The 20,223-nt window shown below is 46.1% G+C and overlaps 1 protein-coding gene across 1 annotated transcript in view; it reads right to left on the bottom strand.

Annotated features, from left to right (window-relative positions):
- Positions 1-2,354: 2,354 nt before the first annotated feature.
- LOC117849205 (uncharacterized) overlaps positions 2,355-20,223 on the bottom strand; it is a 32,777-nt gene continuing 14,908 nt past the window's right edge. Inside the window, exon 3 of the mRNA XM_072292407.1 lies at positions 2,355-2,423. Within this exon, the coding sequence (XP_072148508.1) occupies positions 2,355-2,423 (69 nt within the window). The remainder of the gene's footprint in view (positions 2,424-20,223) is intronic.

Below are 20,223 nucleotides of genomic sequence, written 5' to 3'. Positions count from 1 at the left end.
GAACCCGTTCAACATCGTAAATGTTATCTTCGACGACACACCAAATACTTCTTCCATGCGGTCCCAGAAACTAGCTCTCCGAGAAATCATGTCCATTGAACCCGCGACACCTATGTTCCTCAAGTGGTTCGAGGTGCCGATCACCTTCTCAAGGAAGGATCAGTGGACTATTTTCTCTAACCCAGAACGCTACCCTCTCGTCCTGGATCCAGTAGTTGTAGGCTCCAGACTCACGAAAGTACTCATCGATGGTGGTAGTGGCCTCAATGTGCTCTTTCCAAAGACTTTGAGGAAGATGGACCTTGACGTAATAGATATGCTCACCTCGATGAACTCTCCATTCTACGGGATTGTCCTGGGCAACGCGGCTATACCCATTGGTCAGGTGGTTTTGCTAGTTACCTTCGGGTCCAAGGATCACTACTGGACTGAGTACATCTAGTTTGAGGTGGTTGATTTTGAAACATCATATCACGCTATCCTCGGAAGACCAGCACTAGCCAAATTCATGTCCATCCTACATTATGTGTACCTAGTACTCAAAATGCTGGGACCCAAGGGAGTACTCTCCTTGCACGGAGACTTTAACAGATCATACGACTACGAGACAGAAGCTATGGAGGTGGCAGCGACTACTCAGGTGCCAAATTCGATGATGCAAGTCTTTGCTGCTTCCAAGAAACTGTCCCCAACAGAACTCGAGATCCCAGAGAAGAAGTCGGGGGCAACCAAGGTCAAGCCTACAAGTGACGTCGATATCAAAGCCACTGACCTTGGCACTAGTAATAGCTCCAAAATAGCCTTAATTGACTCAGGGCTGGACCCCACATAGGAAGATGCGCTCGTCAACTTCCTCCAGGCCAATCGAGACATCTTTGCATGGAAGCCATCTAATATGCCAGGGGTTCTCAGGGAGTTGATTGAGCACTCACTGAATGTGGATCCCAAAGCTACGCCCAAGCGACGACGACTACGACGATTCATCCGAGATAGGAGAGAAGTCATCAAAAAAGAATGGGCCAAACTACTCGCGGCTGGCTTCATAAAAGAAGTCTATCATCCAGAGTGGCTGGCCAACCCCGTCTTGGTGCGAAAGAACAACAACGAGTGGAGGATGTGTGTCGACTACACGAACCTCAACAAGCACTGTCCAAAGCATCCCTTCGGGCTCCCTAGGATTGATCAAGTCATCGACTCGATAGCTGGATGCACTCTACTATACTTTCTTGACTGCTACTCGGGGTATCATCAGATAGCTCTCAAGGAAAAGACTAGATCAAGACGGCATTAATCACCCCGTACAGAGCCTTCTGCTACATTACAATATCCTTCGGGTTGAAGAACGAAGGCGCCACGTATCAGTGAGCCATACAGGAGTGCTTCAAAAAGCAACTTCATCGCAACGTAGAGGCGTACGTGGATGACGTGGTCGTCAAGACTAGAAACACTAATGACCTGATTGCGGATCTGGAGGAAACATTCGCAAACTTGTGAAGCTTCCGGTGGAAACTGAACCCAAAAAAATGTGTGTTTGGTGTACCTTCCGAAAAACTACTCGGGTTCATCATTAGTGATCGAGGATTCGAGGCTAATCCCGAAAAGATTGCTGCCATCACCAACTTGCACGCTCCATCGTGCATCAAGCACATCCAGAAGCTAACTGGATGCATGGCAGCTCTCAAAAGATTCATCTCAAGGCTTAGAGAATGGGGAATACTCCCAATGAAGACTTGCTACTCTATATCACCGTGACTACTAATGTCACCAGCACGGCGATCGTAGTCGAAAGATCAGAATCAGGCCATGTATATAAAGTACAGAGCCCCGACTATTTCGTCAGCAAGGTGTTGTCAGATTCAAAAACAAGGTACCCACAAGTCCAAAAGCTGCTATACGCAATACTACTCACCTCACGGAAGCTAAGACACTACTTCCAGGAACACAATATCTCCATCATCATAGACTTCCCCTTGGGAAAAATCCTCCACAATCGAGATGCAACAGGAAGAATCTCTAAGTGGGCAGTAGAACTCGGAGCCTTGTTCCTAGAATTCAAGTCAAGGACTGCTATCAAGTCGCAAGAACTAATCGATTTCATGGCAGAGTGGCGGGAAAATCAAGTACCTACACCGGTAAAACGCCCAGAGCACTGGATCATGTACTTTGATGGATCACTCAAGCTCGAGGGCGCTAGCGCAGGAGTACTCTTAATCTCTCTCAAAGGCAAACAACTCAAATATGTGCTGCAAATCTTCTGGGAGGTATCCAACAATGAATCTGAATATGAAGCGCTTCTACACGGGCTCCGCCTGGCAGTTTCACTGGTAATCAAGTGGTTGTTGGTCTACAGTGACTCACTCGTAGTCATCAATCAAGTCAGTGATCAGTGGGATCGCCACAAGGACAATATGGATGCGTATTGTCTTCAAGTACGCAAGTTGGAAAACAAGTTTTCTAGTTCAGAGTTCCATCACGTGGCTCGTGACAATAATGTAGACGCAGACGTCTTGTCCAAGCTCGGATCTACTCATGCTCAAGTTTCAGCTGGGGTTTTTGTCCCTGAGCTACACAAGCCATCCATAGTGGAGCCGGCACCTTCAAAAACCACCGATCAAGGCAACGATACGCTAGACCGGAAGATTATGATGATCGATGTAGACTGGAGAATCCATTTCATCAACTACATTAAGAAGCACAAGTTGCCTCCCGACAAGACAGAAGCACAGCAAGTCTCATGGCATGGCAAAAACTACGTTCTAGTCGGGGACAAGCTTTACTAATGAGGCGCATCATCAGGAGTACTCATAAAGTGCATCTCATGCCAAGATTGCAAGGACATACTAGAGGAGATCCACAAGGGCATCTACAGTACCCACGCATCATCAAGAACGATCATGGGAAAAGCATTCAGAGCGGGATTCTATTGGCCTACAACTCTCACCAACGCCGAAGAACTAGTCCACCAGTGCCAAGGTTGTCAACTTTTTGCCAATCAACAACATGTCCTTGCCTACAAATTGATCACCATACCACCCTCCTGACCTTTCACATGCTAGGGGTAGACATGATTGGCCCTCTGCATACGGCGTCCGGGGGCTTCAACCGAGTACTCATGGCGATTGACAAGTCACCAAGTGGATCGAGGTGAAGCTAGTAACATGTCCCAAGACAGATAGGGTACTCGACTTTCTCAATGAGATCGTCCATCGCTACAGCTTCCCCAATCGCATCATCATAGACCTAAGCTCGAACTTCAACAACTATGATTTCTAGGAATACTGTGGGAACAATGGGAATACTGTGACAAATTTTCTAATTTGGAGTTCCATCACATAGCTCATGACAACAACATAACCGCGGACATCTTATCGAAGCTCAGATCTAGTCATGCTCAAGTTTCAGCTGGTGGAGCTGGCACCTTCAAAAACCACCAATCGAGGCAATGATGCGCCAGACCCGGAGATTATGATGATTGATGTAGACTGGAAAATCCCTTTCATCGATACATTAAGGAGCACAAGTTGCCTCCTGACAAGACTGAAGCAGAGCAAGTCTCACGGTGCGGCAAGAACTACGTTATAGTTGGGGAAAAGCTTTACAGACGAGGCGCATCAACAAGAGTACTCATGAAGTGCGTCTCACGGCAAGATGGTAAGGACATACTGGCGGAGATCCACAAGGGCATCTATGGCAACCACGCATCATCAAGAACGATCGTCGGCAAAGCTTTCAGAGCGAGATTCTATTGACCTACAACTCTCGCTAACGCCGAAGAACTAGTCAGCCGCTGCCAAGGTTGTCAATTCTTCGCCAAGCGGCAACATATCCTAGCCTACAAATTGATCACCATACCACCAACCTGGCCTTTTGCATGCTGGAGGCTAGATATGATTGGCCCTCTACCTATGGCGCCCGGTGGCTTCAACCGAGTACTCATGGTGATCATCAAGTTAACCAAGTGGATCGAGGTGAAGCTAATAGCTATCCTATGGCAGACAGGGTACTCGACGTCCTCGACGAGATCATCCATCGCTACGGCTTCCCCAATCGCATCATCACAGACCTAGGCTCGAACTTCAACAACCATGATTTCTGGGAATACTGTGAGAACAGTGGGAATACTATGACAAGTTTTCTGGTTTGGAGTTCCAACACGTAGCTCATGACAACAACATAGCCATGGACATCTTGTCCAAGCTCAGATCTACTCGTGCTCAAGTTTCAGCTGGTGGAGCCAGCACCTTCAGAAATCACTGATCAAGGCAACGATGCACCAAACCGGAACGTTATGATGATCGATGTAGATTGGAGATTCCCTATCATCGACTACATTAAGGAGCACAAGTTGCCTCCAGAGCAGGTCTCACGGCATGGCAAGAACTACGTTCTAGTCGGGGAAAAGCTTTACAAACAAGGCGCATCATCAAGAGTACTCATGAAGTGCGTCTCACAGCAAGATGTCAAGGACATATTGAAGGAGATCCACAAGGGCATCTGCGGCAACCATGCATCATTAAGAACGATCGTGGGCAAAGCTTTCATAGCAGGATTCTATTGGCCTATAGCTCTTGCTAACGCCAAAGAACTAGTCCGCCGCTGCCAAGGTTGTCAATTCTTCGCCAAGCAGCAACATGTCCTAGCCTACAAATTGATCACCATACCACCCTCCTAGCCTTTCGCATGCTGGGGGCTAGACATGATTGGTCCTTTGCGTATGGCGCCCGGGGGCTTCAACCGAGTACTCGTGGCAATTTACAAGTTCACTAAGTGGATTGAGGTGAAGCCAGTAACCTGTCCCAAGGCAGACAGGGTACTCAACTTTCTTGACGAGATTGTCTATCGCTACGGCTTCCCCAATCACATCATCACAGACCTAGGCTCAAACTTCAACAACCATGATTTCTAGGAATGCTGTGAGAATAGTGGGATCGACGTCCGATACATCTCTATCGCTCATCTCTGGGCCAACGGCCAGGTTGAGCGCCCCAACGGGATGTTACTGAAGGTGGGAAACCTGTTGGAATCCTCTCATTGCTATTCGACTTCTTGCTCGCACTCGTGGTGACGTCCGTTAATGATTGTACAGGCGTCACGGCTGGCGTTGATCTTGTGACGGAGATCCTTTTTAGGCTCTGGGTTGGGCCTACGTTGGCCACGGCCTCCCGAGGGTCCCGCCCGACTGCCCTCTACTCCAGCTTGGCTTGGTCTGGCACCTCCAATTTGACTTGGTCTGGATTGAGTGCGCCTATGGCTACTGCCAAGCTGGGATGGGGTGTGTGGGACTGAATGTATCAAGTTTTGCTGATCAAGTTGTTCGTACGCGCGCTCCACCAATTCAGCCAGCTTCCTAGTATACTTGTCCTATGGCATTGCCTGAGTAATAAGATCCATGGACGCGATTGTGGCAAGAGGAGTACGGTGTTGACGCGATTCAACTGCTTCAAACACATGATCCAAGTTCATGATCGGCAAGTTGGCTGCAAGGCGGTGGCGACACTTTGCTCTTGTAGTGTTTCTTGCTCGTCATTAAGTTCGTTGAGCTTCAGTTTCTTCTCCGACATTGGCGGTGAGCTCATCCTGCGAGATGTCATCTGGGTGATGCATGCTGCAGATTTCTCTCTGGTTGGTCTTCATCCTCGCCTTCTTATGCAGCAACAAGAGCAAAAAGTTCTCGCCCCGGAGAATAGCTTCCTGAACTTGATGTGATGACCTCCGTGGAGCCTTCTTCTTCGTAGATGGGTGATAGAGGAGTTCCCTCCTAGTAAGGGAGGGTATCAAGGTAGGCGATGACGTGAGTCGTCATTCTTGCCAGAGCGGGTGGCTTCATATTAGGCCAGTAGACGAATTTGTCTTATGGAGTTGATGTGATTACGAGGCCCTGCTACGGACCTACTAAATGGGTCTCGCTCGGATCGGAGTAGTAGTCGGGATCCTCGATCATATCCGTGTTGGATTGTGATCTGGACAGGGTATCTTGGTAAACAGCACCTGCATTTCAGAGTCCGAACGGGAATCAACTTGGGTCGTAGTCCAATTTGCACAGTGGCTTAAACGTCGGCTCGTGAAAACCAGTCCGACTAGTGGGAGGAGTAGAGTTGTACTCGGACTTGTCCCCCAGCCTCTGACTAGGTCAGAAATTAAAAATTTGTTGAATTTCTCTACGAGATCCTCCAGAGCTTGGTGTTGGAGCTTCATGGAGTGCTGCTTCTTCTCCGAGGCTGACGCGATGTGGCGGTGGAAGTTTCCAGCGCCATCTGCAACGCAGACCTAGGAGCTGAAGATGAACATCGTGCCCGCTTTGAATGCAACGATAGGCTTGAATATGACTTGGGCCATCGAGTTTGCCAGTGGATTCTCAGCAAGATCCCCTACCTGATGCGCCAGCTATCGGTATTTTAGACCCGGCAACCTACCAAGGGGGTTGCCCGAGGTAGTGTTTAGTGCGTGGGGCTCGTTGAGATCAGGAACTCGAAGGTGAACTCGAATACACGATTTAGATAGGTTCGGGCCGCTAAATTGCGTAATACCCTACGTCCTGTGTGTTGGTTGTATTGAATTGCTTTGGAGGGGGTCCCTGCCTCGCCTTATATTATAGGGGGCAGAGTTACAGGTTAGTTCTTTACAAGAATACTAGTCAGATTTGACTAGTGAGTCCTACTCTAATTGCTACGAGCAGTTTCCTAATCCTTGACTAGTTTCTGTCTTGCCACGTAGACCACGCCGCCCTGCACCGTAGTCTCTATGTCTAACACATCTCGGTATACAGCCCTCTATCTAGGACTTTCCAAACCTTCTAGTGAGCCCATAGATGTATGGAAAACAATCGGGAAGAGGTGAAGCTGCTCCCTTTCCCTTTAGGATCCGGCTGTAATTGTTGAGACGCGACCAGAGGGATTCTTCGCATCAACCCTAGTGATGGATATAGGATGATGGTGATAGGGGCCCTAGGGTGCCAGGAGTTCCTAATGTGTTGGGAGATAGGATGGTGGATATGGAAGTTTATTCTTTATGCTTGCTGCTACATAGGAAACCCAAGCCTATTCCTTTACTACTTTTGAATACTAGTATTAGACCATTTAAAGCTTGCATACGGATGGTGACGTGGACCTGTCCCATTCCTTGGTACAGTTTGTGAGTGTGCAGGTTTGGACTTGGAGTGAAAGTCTGTACACGAAGAATTCATGAAGGAAGGGTTGCGTTGCTTCGCTCAAGGATGCTTGTGGTAAAGTTTGGAGAAGAAGACTTGAAACCCTTGCTACTGATTCGTAGGATTTCTACTTGTCATTTAGCCTAAGGGGCTTGTACCATATTTGTATTCCACATTATTATGGATGTAAATATTCAACTTTGTACTCTAATTTCATTGTATGGAAATGATATTATGTTAAAATGAGTTCTGTACGTAATAACTACTGTTCCAGGGACTATCACAAGGGTACAGGGAGTCGATTCTCAAAAATAAAAATCCGATTCGTTTCAGTTGGTATCAGAGCAGTACTTGACTGTAGCATGCAACCCTAGATTGGTCAATAGTGTAGGAACATTCTAAATGCTCTATTTGATATATACCACCTTGGCTTATATTAATTCTACCTCTCTTGCCTTGAAATCTTCTAGCTTACCTACATCGAAGCAAGTTTCCACGAAAACCAAGAAGGCTGAGACGAAAGTTGGCACATGGATGGAAATGAGAGGATCTTGAACCACTAAGAGTAGAGTCTACCCTGTTTGACATGCCATGAAGTAGCTACCGATAAGTGTGCGAGATCTTAAAAGTTATAGGAGTCAGCCTTGAGATAAGACTATATATAATGTGTTGAATGCCTGAGTGCATGATTCTTATTGAGTTTGCTCAGTTTTTATGGTTCATCTCCTTGAGTGTAGGATTATATCTAGAAGTTATTTTCATGTTTGTACCTGGCTCACATAAGTAGCCCAAGTTTCTTCCTACCTAGTTTAGACCTCCACTATGCCCGGCGAAATACTATTTATCCAAAGGTATTTTTGGAAGTTTCGAATATGGTTTGGGTGATCAAACTCAAAGGATACAAGGTATGAGATGCATGAGTTATCATTCGGAGATATATAATGGAAGAAGGTTCTCAAAGACTATAGGGTAAACTCTAGACCATTGAAAGAAGTTCTAGTTGTAGAAAAATGACAAAGGACATCTTCAAGGTCAGAGTTTATTATGCTTCATAATAATATGCACGATCAGAATATCTTAATGGTTCGGTAATACTTTGTAGATGGATCGGCAATGGATGTAAAATGCAGACAAACGCTCCATGGAGTACATTAATGGATTGTGTGGTTTTCTCGATCTGGCAGAATCCAACAAACCGCCGTCCGATTTCATTTATTGTCCATGCATAACTTGCAAAAATGAGAAGGATTACTCATCCAGAAAGACTATTCATGCCTAACTGTTTTGTTTGGACCAAGCACGGGAAAAAGAGGAGTTATGATGGAAGATGATGATGAAGAATAAGATGACAACATTCCTAACTGGACTCAAGGAGGTGCCTTTGTAGATGCTCCAATGGGCGAGGCTGAAGAAGAGATGGGCGAGGCTGAAGGTTCTATTGAGGATCTAAGTCAAGTGTTGCGAGATGCAAAGGAAGACTGCGAGAATGTGAAGGAGTCAAAGAAGTTCGAGCATATGTTAGATGATCATAAGAAATTATTGTACCCAGATTGCAAACAGGGGCACAAAAAGTTGGGTACCACACTGGAACTGCTGCAATGAAAGGCAAAAAATGGAGTTTCTGACAAGGGTTTTGATGAGTTAATGAAAATCATAAAAAACATGCTTCTCGAGGGGAACAAATTGCCATCCTCAACATACCTAACGAAAAAGGTTGTTTGCCCTCTACTTAGGGAAAGTTCCTGCAAAGGTAATGTGGTATTTTCCCTGTAGTACCGCGCTTGAAGCGTTTGTTCAGAAACAAGGCACATGCAAAGTTGATGCGTTGGCACAAAGAAGAACATAAGCAAGATGAAATCATCAGACACCCTGCTGATGGGTCCTAGTGGAGAATAGTTGACAGAGAATTTCCCAAGTTTGAAAAGGATGCAAGGAACATATGGTTTGGTTTAAGTATGGATGGATTCAATCCATTCCGTGAGTTTAGTAGTGGTCATAGCACTTGGCCTGTGACCTTATGTATGTTCAACCTTCCGCTCTGGATGTGCATGAAGTAGAAGTTCATTATGATGTCGGTAATTATCCAAGGCCCAAAAGAACCTGGCAACACTATTGATGTTTATCTAAGATCGTTGATTGATTAACTTTTACTATTATGGAATGAAGAAGGTGTACGTGTGTGGGATGAGGATAAAAAAGAGACTTTTAATCTACGAACATTGCTGTTTGTAACCATCAATGATTGGTCGGCACTTGATAATCTGTCCGGACAAACAAGCAAGGGATATCGAGCCTGCATGCACTGTTTATATGATACTTGCAACATGTATTTGAAACATTGTATGAAGGTTGTGTACACGGGCCATCATCGATTTGTTCCTACTAAGCACCCATTAAGAAAGAAAGGGAAGGCATTTTGAAGGCGAGGAAGAAAAACGTACTAAGCCCGTTCACCGTAATGCTAAACATGTATTTTCTATGATTAAAGATGTGAGGGTAGTCTTTGGCAAGGGCTCTAGTAGCCAACCTCTTCGGAACAACGAGGACAGACATGCACCCATGTGGAAGAAGTCTATATTTTGGGAGCTACCTTATTGGAAAGTCATTGAGTTCCATAACGCAATCGATGTGATGCACCTGACGAAAAATCTTTGCGTGAATGTGCTTGGCTTCCTGGGTACATATGGAAAGGCAAAGGATACAATTGAAGCACATCGGGACCTGAAACATATGAAACAACGAGATGACGTACATCAGTAAAAGAGAGATGATGGACATTACTTGCATCCTACCAGGTATACTCTTAACAACAAAGAGAAGGAAAGGATGTTTGAGTGCTTGAACAATATCAAGGTCCCATCAGACTACTCCTCAAATATATAAGGAATAATAAATATTAAAGAGAAGAAATTCATAAATTTTAAGGCTCATGACTGCCATGTCCTGATGACACAATTGCTGCCTGTTGCACTGAGGGGTATTCTACCAGAGAATGTGAGAATGGCAATCGTGAAGCTATGTGCATTCCTCAATATGATTTCTCAGAAGGCAATCCATCCAAACAATCTACTAAAGCTGAAGAATGATATGGTGCAATACCTTGTCAGCTTTGAGATGGTCTTTCCACCTTCCTTCTTTAATATCATGACACACCTTCTAGTTCACCTAGTTGAAGAGATTTTTATTCTCGATCCTGTATTTCTACATAATATGTTCCCTTTCAAGAGGTTTATGTTAGTTCTAAAGAAGTATGTTCGTAATCGTGCCCGTGCAGAAGGAAACATCGCAAAGGGATATGGAACAGAGGAGGTTCTTGAGTTTTGTGTTGACTTTATTGATGACCTGAGTTTGATTGGAGTCCCTGTATCATGACATAAGGGGAGACTCAAAGGAAAGGGCATACTAGGGAGGAAAGCTAGGATGGACATTGATGAGAGTACATTTCGTAAAGCACACTTCACGGTCCTGCAACAATCATCCCTGGTGGCTCCATATATGGAGGAGCACAAGACCATTGTACGGTCCTTAAACCAAGGGAAGACTGAGGCTTGGATTATACGTCATCATATTGACACTTTCGCCTCTTGGTTGTGGCGACGACTAAAGGATAATGATACGATTAAAGAACAACTAGCATGGTTGGCTAGGGGTCCATCTATCTCAGTATCGACATTCCAAGGATACGAGATAAGTAGGTACACATTTTACACGAGAGCCTAAGATCAAAAGAGCACATATCAAAATAGTGGTGTCTGTATAGATGCAATAGACAACAATGGAAAAAACAAATACTATGGTGTCATTGAGGAGATATGGGAACTCGACTATGGATCTTTAAAAATCCCACTATTTCGGTGCCAATGGGTGAAACTTATTGGAGAAGGCGTAACAACAGATAATTATGGGATGACAATAGTGGACCTCAACAAGATTGAATACAGAGATGAACCATTCGTCCTAGCCAATGATTTGACTCAAGTTTTGTATGTGAAGGATATGTCAAGCAAACCAAAACAAAAGGGTGCTAGTAAGTAAGATGACCAGCCAAAGTGCCACATAATTCTTCTAGGGAAAAGAAAAATCATTGGAGTTGAGGACAAGACTGACATTTCAAAAGATTATGATTAGTTCGATGATCTTCCTCCATTTTTAGTCAAGGTTGGCCCAATCATTCTATTAGCCAAAGAGACGCTCCATACTTACGTCACGATTACAACCAAGGACGTTCGTCAAGAGGAAGGTTATGAACGTTCAATTAGATGATCATGATGTGTAATGTATTTGAACCATTGTAATGATATGTAATGTATTCTATGGGTTTATGCAATTTTTTATTTATTAACAATACTATTTGCAAAAAAAATCACCCTATTAAACAAGAACTAATTTTGCATGGTTAAAATATTAAATATTTCATTTTTTAGAACCATTAAATATTAAACAATAAATTTAGATACAATTAAACAAGTACATGTTATAGTCATGGTAAATATGTTAATAACACTATAGGCACTATTTTTCTAAGGTTTTGGATGGTCAAAATATTTATTTTTTTCCAATTTTTAAGTTAACATAAGTATTATGACCATTTATGACTTATTACTAAATTAAAATTACTAATTTTAATATGCCAGATCCCACGACATGAACGAGTGCAAGATCTTCCAATAGCAGATACAATCGGCCATTGAATAAGGGAGACTCAAGTTCGAAGTTCCGACAAAGCCAGTAAAGCCAATGAAGATCGATCAACATCCTTTCCCCGCTAACATGGTCGATGCAGGAAGAAACGCGCTCCAAACCAAGGTGCTGACGTCAGAATCGGCCAGGAGGAGTGGCATTGTGGACCCTAGATATCAGGCCACGGTCGAAGATGTCAAAGGAAAAGGACGGATCGAAGTCGAGGGTGAAAAATCGGAGAGGTCACCTAACCCTGTCACCTCCCAAGAATTACTCAGCAAGTATCAGCGGCAGCAAGAAAGATCGAGACGCCATGAGGAGATGATGCGCCGACACGAAGGTCACTGGCGGTGTCCGTTCTTCATCCACCTCTAGGAGAACAACCTTAGGTTACCATCGGCCGATAATTGCCCCGAGTGCAATGGTCAGTGTCACAGCGGTCGCCCGTTCAAGAGGTCACGCTCTAGGGATCGAGGACTAGAGCCGATCAGTAGATACAGATGCGAACAAGAAGATCGGCGCGTTTTAGTGCATGATCGGCTGGGGGGCAGAGTTGACCAGCAAGATCGACTGGAAGGCAAGTCCAGCGCACATGATCGGCTGGAGAACATGGCCGATGCCAGAGTCTCGGACGAAAACCCCCTAGGACGAGAGCCAGACTGGGAGCATGCAAAACGCCGGGTAAACCAGTGAACCCCATATGGTACCCAGACAGTTTGACTAAATCCTACAAATGAAGAGTCCAGCGTTTGCACCAATGGGAATAACAGTAAGAAGAATAGAGGTAAACAATAGATAAGAGAGGGGGCAGGTCTCGAGTTTGGCGCCCCAAAGGGAAAACCGGCGAAGAAGACGACAATCATGGGTCGGTAGCTGACGTCATCATGGTGTTCATCTTACCGATGGAGTTCATGGCTCCCGCCGATCGGGACGACGCAACAGAAATAGAGGAGCAAATGGCACAATTGGCTTTGGAGCCAATGACAGCCACTTTTGAGAAACCTGAGAATGAAAAACGCCAACATCTCAAGGCTCTGTTCCTCGAAGGACACGTCAACGGACGGCCAGTTGCCAAGCTACTGGTGGATAAAGGTGCTGCGGTCAACATCATGCCGTATGCTATGTTCCAAAAATTAGGCAAAGGTGATAAAGATCTGACCAAGACGGACATGATGCTCAAGGATTTCAAAGGCAACATGTCCCCGGTCCGAGGAGCACTCTGCGTCAACCTCACGATCGGCAATAAGACCCTACCCACTACTTTCTTTGTTATTAATGGCAAAGGGTCCTATAACATGTTGCTCGGGCGAGATTGGATCCACGCAAACTGCTGCATCCCGTCTACAATGCACCAGTGCCTTGTCCAGTGGGTAGGCGACAACATCAAGATAGTCACCACTGATTTCGCCTATGGCTTTGCCATGGCCGACACGCAACAGTGGAGCTGCGAGCACATCAGATGCATATCTGGCAGGATTTGGGACACCGATTTCCTGAGGGTGTTTGATTTTGGTCTACAGTCGATCCAAGCAGTCGGCTCTGAAGGATCAAACTAAATGGATCAATTCGTCCGAGAAGACGGGAAGCTTGGGCATGGATTTACGTTGGCCGATTCATTGGAGATGGTGGACCTAGGAGACGGCAGCAAGCCAAGGCCAACGTCTATTAGTGCTAGTCTAGACCTCGAGTATAAGTGTGAATTAACGAGTTTGTTAAAAGAATTTAAAGATTGTTTTGCTTGAGAATACCATGAGATGCCTTGTCTAGACCGGTCCATTGTTGAGCACCGGTTGCCTATAAAACCAGGGTATCGGCCGTATCAGCAGCCTACACGACGGTGTAACCCTAAAATTCTACCTGATATAAAGGTCGAGATTACAAGATTGATTGAAGCAGGATTTATTCGGCAGTGCCGTTATGCCAAGTGGATTTCCAATATTGTACCCATATACAAGAAAAATGGGAAACTGCGTGTGTGCATTGATTTTAGGAATCTTAATCAGGCTACGCCGATGGATGGGTATCCAATGGTGATGGCTGATGTTTTAATAAACGCCGCCGCGGGACACAAAGTCATCAGCTTCATGGACGGTAATGCTGGGTATAATCAGATATTAATGGCCAAAGAAGACATTTCAAAGATGGCTTTCAGATGCCCAGGCCACCTCAGTTTGTTTGACTGGGTAGTGATGACCTTCGGTTTAAAAAATGCCAGAGCTACATATCAATGGGCTATGAATTATATTTTCCACAAGCTTATTGGTGTCCTGGTGGAGATCTACATCGACGACGTCGTGGTCAAGTCAAGGGGGCATCAGGAGCATCTGGCCGATTTGCGAGAGATATTGGTGTGCACAAGGAAGCATGGATTGAAAATCAACCCAAACAAATGTGCCTTCGGCGTTTCGGCTGGACAATTTCTGGGATTCATGGTCCACGAGCATGGGATAGAAATCAACCGGAAGATTATAGCTTCCATCAATAAAGTTGTAGCCCCGCAGAACAAAACTGAGCTACAGTCCCTAATCGGCAAGGTTAACTTTATCCGGAGGTTCATATCCAACTTGTCCGGACGCATTCAAGCCTTCACCTCTTTGTTGTGAAAACCCGACCAGGAATTCGTGTGGGGTGAGAAACAGCAAAAGGCGTTGGATGACATCAAGCAGTACCTGGTCTCGCCGCCAGTGTTGGTTCCGCCGCAGCCTGACAAGCCATTCAAACTATACTTGTCGGCCGATGAACGAGCTATTAGGTCGGCGCGGGTACAGGAATTTGAAGGGAAAGAAAGAGTAATTTATTATGTCAGCAGAAGGCTCCTAGACGCTGAGACTAGATATTCCCCAGTGGAACGGCTCTGCCTTTGTCTGTATTTTTCATGGACCAAACTTAGGCATTACCTGTTATCGGTAGAATGCATAGTCGTGTGCAAAGATGATGTGGTCAAGTACATGTTGTCATTGCCGATTTTGAAAGGAAGGATTGGAAAGTGGATTCTAGCTCTATTAGAGTTCGACCTGAGGTACGAATCAACCAAAGCTGTCAAGGGCCAAGTAATGGCCGATTTCATGGCCTAGCATTGTGGACCGGGAATCGATGTCGTTGAGCTAGCTCCATGGACACTGTACTTCAACAGTTCCTCATGTGGGGCCGCATCAGGGATCGGCATCATCCTCATATCTCCTCGGGGGGCAAGTTATGATTTCTCTCTGCCGATAGAGGCGTCCGCCACCAATAATCAGGCGGAGTACCAGGCTGTTCTAAAGGGTATCCAATTATTGAGAGAAATCAAGGCCGACACAGTGGAGATTTTGGGGATTCCATGCTCATTGTGGATCAATTAACTGGGAAGTCCGAATGCAAAGATGATATCTTAATCATTTACTATGAAGATTGCCTCCAATTATTGAAGGAGTTCAAGTCTGCGACTATTGAGCATATTCCTAGAAGTTATAACAAGGAAGATAATAGGCTCACCCAACATGCCTCCGGGTATCGGCCGATTCAAGGGGCTATGTCTCTAGAGCTTGCAGCCAACGACTGGAGAAAGGAGATCGCCGATTACTTAAAAGATCCGTCCAAGAAAGTGGATCAGCGAGTGCATTTTCAGGCCATGAAATATGTGTTACTTCAAGATGATTTGTTTTACCGGACGATTGATGGAGTACTACTCAAATGCCTTGGGGTAGAAGAAGCAAAGGTTCTGATGAGAGGAATTCACGATGGCGTATGTGGGGCTCATCAGTCAGCTCACAAGATGAAGTGGATGATCAGGAACAATGGTTATTACTGGCCGATGATACTCGAGGATTGCTTTAAATATTATAAGGGGTGTCAGGATTGCTGGAAGTTCGGTAATGTGCAACGTGCACCAGCCTCGGCTATGAACCCAATAATTAAGCCATGGCCATTTAGTGGTTGGGGAATAGACCTCATCGGACAGATTTATCTCCATTAAGCAAAGGACACAAGTTCATATTAGTAGCCACTGACTACTTTACCAAGTGGGTGGAGGCAGTTCCCCTAAAAACCGTGACATCAGCCGCTATGATCGATTTTGTGAGAGACCACATTATTTATTGGTTTGGTATCCCTCAAACCATCACGACCGATCAAGGGACAATGTTTACTTCGGGAGAGTTTGAAGAATTCACCGCCGATATGGGAATTAAATTGTTAAATTCTTCTCCGTATTATGCTCAAGCTAATGGTCAGGTTGAGTCATCCAATAAAGGCATAATGAAGTTGATCAAGAGAAAGATAGAGGAGCAGCCCAAGAGGTGGCATGCATCCTTGACTGCATCTTTATGGGCCTACAGGATGGCCTGTCACGGAGCCACTAAAATATCTCCTTATCAATTCGTATGCGGTCACGAGGCAGTATTGCCTTGGGAATTAAGGATGGGGTCCAGACGCACATCACTTCAAGATCAGTTGACAGCCGATGATTATTCCCTCCTCATGAAGGGGGAGCTCGATGATTTGGCGGGTCAGCGATTGAGGGCCTTGATCAGCATCGAAGAAAATAAGAAAAGAGTGGCCATCGAACTCATATTTGAAGAGATACTATCCTAGCATATGCAGGCTTGATAACGACAGGTGCCATCGAACTCGCGCAGAGAAACTCGACGACTTCCCCTACCTAGCGTGCCAGCTGTCGGTGTTTTAGACCGGCAACCCACCTAGGGGGTACCCTAGGAGGTCTTTTTTGCGGTAAGGGCCGTCGAGAATCAAGGAGTCAATGGTGATGCAAGGGACACAATTTAGATAGGTTCGGGCCGCTAGATTGAGTAATACCCTATGTCCTGTGAGTTGATTGTATTGAACTTGGATGTGTTGAAGGAGTTGTCTTTGAGGGGGGTCCCTACCCGCCCTTATATACTCGTGAGGGTAGGGTTACAAGTTTGAATCCTAGTCGGGTACGATTACAAAGTTCTACTCGGTGTAGACCGAGTAGTTTCCATATGCACACCTAACTAGTCCGAGTGGGATACGCTTCTTGCCGCGTAGCCCCCTAGTCTTGATTGTGTCCGAGTACGCCCCTTAGTGGGCCGCACAGGGCCTACTCATGGGCCTAGGATGTATGCCCGACAATTGGCTCCAAAGCCAATTGTGCCATTTGCTCCTCTATTTCAGCTGCGTTGTCACGGTCGACGGGAGCCATAAACTCCATCAACAAGATGAATACTATGTTGACATCAGCAGCCAAATCCTAATCGTTGTTTTCTTCATCGGCTTTCCTTCTGGGGTGCCAAACTTGAGGTCTGACTTCTTTCTTGTCCACCGCTTGCCTTTGTTCCTCTTCTTGCTGTTCCCATTGGCGCCAACGTTGGACTCTCCTTTTTTGGGACTTAGTCAGACCATCTGGGGTTCACTGGTTTGCTCAGTGGCTTAGCGCGTTCCCAGTCCGACTCTCACCCTAAGGGGGTTTCGCCTGAGATTCTTGCATTGGCCACCTCATGCAGCCGATCATGTGTACTGGCTCTGCCCCCCAGCCGATTGCGCTGGTCTACTCTGCCCAACAGCCGATCACGCACTGAAACACGCCAATCCTCTCGCTCGAGCCTGTTTCTGTTGATCGGCTCTCATCCTCGATCCTCGGAGTGTGACCCTTTGAACGGGCGGCTGCTGCGATATTGACCGTTGCATTCAAGGCAATTATCAGCCGATGGTAGTCTGAAGTTATTTTCCCAATAGTGGATGAAGAACGGGCATCTCCAGTGATCCTCATGTCTGCGCACCATCTCCTCCCGACGCCTTGTGTCCTCCCATTGCCTCTAATACTTGTTGAGCAGATCCCGGGATGGGATAGGCCAACATGGTCTCTCCGAGTTCTCGCCTTCAGTTTCCATCTGGCCTTTCCCTTTAACATCTTCGGCCGAGGTTTGATTTCTCGGGTCGACCCCTCCACTTCTTCTGGCCGATTTTGACGTCAGCACTTTGGTCTGGAGCGCGTTTCTTCCAGCGTCGACCATGTTAGCAGGGAAGGGGTGCTGGTCGATCTTCATCGGCTTTGGTGGCTTCGTGGGGACCTCGAATTTAAGTCTTCCTTGCTCGATAACTAATTTAAGTCTTCATCTGCTGATGGAAGACTTTGCACTCATTGGTGTCGTGAGATGTGGCATTTTGCCACTTGCAATACTTCATGTTCTTGAGCTGCTCGGCCGACGAAATTGTGTGGTAGGGTCAGAGCTTGATCTATCCCTCTTGCAGCAGCAAGTCGAAGATCTTATCGGCCTTGGATGTGTCGAAACCAAATGTTTCCGGTTCCTTTTTACTAAACGGGCATGATATTGGTTTTTTCCCTTTTACCCACTCTGCCAGGCCGATTTCTACTTCTTCCTCCGATTCGGACCCTTCCATGTACGCCACCTTTTTCTGAAAATTTCTTCGTTGGTCAAAGGGGCACACCTCCTGGCCGGGTAGTCGGTGAATGATTTGGCTCAAACTCCTGAGAAGCTTATTTCTCTTTGATGTGCAGTAGGAGTCCCTGGAAGGTGGTGTCGGCCAACTGGGTTGTTGGGATACGAGGTAGGCTACACTAGCGCAATTCAAAAAATCTACCGCGTATAACCAGGAAGAACTGCCGTATAGGGATCACGGGATTACCACTTGACGTACTACTGGTGCGGAAGATGTAGATATGCGTCGATGCAGTGAAGACGATCACGTAGTCGTACGTAGTCGATCAACGTAGTCGATCACGTCCAGCAGCTTCTCAGCAGCTCGTTCACGTGCAGCAAGATCGCCTCCGGTGTCGCGGCTCGTCGTCGGCTCGTCGTGGCTCGTCGGAGTGCTGCAGGTGCAACACCTCCAAGGTATCCACACGTGCAGGGAGGAAGCGTCGCAAGCCGGACTGCTAGATCCGCGAGTTGCAACAGGAGAGGGCGTGGGAGGCGCGGCAGGTGTGTTTCGCCAAAAGGTGTAAACCCTAGGGTGCCCCCACCCCTCTATTTATAGAGGTTCCTGACGGGCCTCTGGATCCGAGGCCCATTAGTACTTCTAAACCTAATCCAACTCGGATCTGATCCGAATTGGGCTTCCAGCCCCTTAAGTGTGTGACCCTATGGGTTCGGATACGTATAGACATGGCCCGAGTACTCCTACTCGGCCCAATAGTCGGTAGCGGCCTCTAGCAAGACGTGCCAACTCCTATACGCACACGAAGATCATATCAGACGAACCATCACAACATAATATACATGCTATTCCCTTTGCCTCACGATATTTGGTCTAGCTACAAGCCGACCGCTCTTTCTCGATCCTGTGATCCGGAATCCCTTTGTAGGTTAACTCTTAACCGTACGTAGCATGGCCATGCATTTTCGGATCCGATCACTCGAGGGGCCCAGAGATATCACTCTCAATCAGAGAGGGGCAAATCCCATCTTGATTGGCCATGTCTCATAGCATGCTTTTTGACAAACCCGAAAGCTACCTTTATAACTACCCTGTTACGGCGTAGCGTTTGATAGCCCCTAAGTAGGTCGATCCACATCTAGAAAACATGCGACAATCTCAGGTCTAAGGACAAAGCGTATATGTTGTTTAAAGAGAGAACTACTTCTCGTGTTGGGTCAGTCCTAGCACATGTTTCCACATGTGTCCACATTATTAGTTCAACATCTCCATGTCCATGACTTGTGAAACATAGTCATCAACTAATACATGTGCTAGTCTAATATTCATGTGTGTCCTCACATGAACTCCGACTAGGGACAACTTTAGAGTAACCATACAAGTAAAGAGTTTCACATACAATTCACATAATTGCAAATCAATTCAAGTAGCCTTGAATGGATATTCAATGAACACAATATACAAATCATGGATACAAATGGAATATCATCATCTCTATGATTGCCTCTAGGGCATACCTCCAACAGTCTCCCACTTGCACTAGAGTCAATCTAGAAGGTACCTAATACCCATAGCTCTTACATGCGCTTCATGCTTAGCCTGCGGGAGTGGTTTTGTCAACGGATCAGAAATGTTCAGATTCGTGTATATTTTGCATATCTTGATCTCACCCCGGTTAACGAAGTCTCGAATGAGATGAAATCGCCGCATTACATGTTTGTTCTTCTGGTGGTTCCTTGGCTCCTTTGCTTGCGCAATTGCCCCATTGTTATCACAGTAGAGATTCAATGGGCTGGACGCATTCGGAAACACACCAAGCTCAATGAGGAAATTCCTTATCCAAACACCTTCCTTCGCGGCTTCCGAAGCCGCGATGTACTCGGCTTCTGTCGTAGAATCGGCCACCATTCAGCGTGAACACAAATCCTGATTGTGACTTTGAATCATCTCTGTCGGTTTGGAAACTAGCATCGGTGTAACCTGTTACAACGAGCTCCTCCTCATCTCCATAGACGAGGAACATATCTTTAGTCCTTCTC

Source organism: Setaria viridis, chromosome 3 (genome assembly GCF_005286985.2).
Source record: "Setaria viridis chromosome 3, Setaria_viridis_v4.0, whole genome shotgun sequence".
NCBI classification, from domain to species: domain Eukaryota; kingdom Viridiplantae; phylum Streptophyta; class Magnoliopsida; order Poales; family Poaceae; genus Setaria; species Setaria viridis.
Note: the sequence above shows the minus strand (reverse complement) of the source record. Positions and strands in the feature narration are given on the sequence as shown.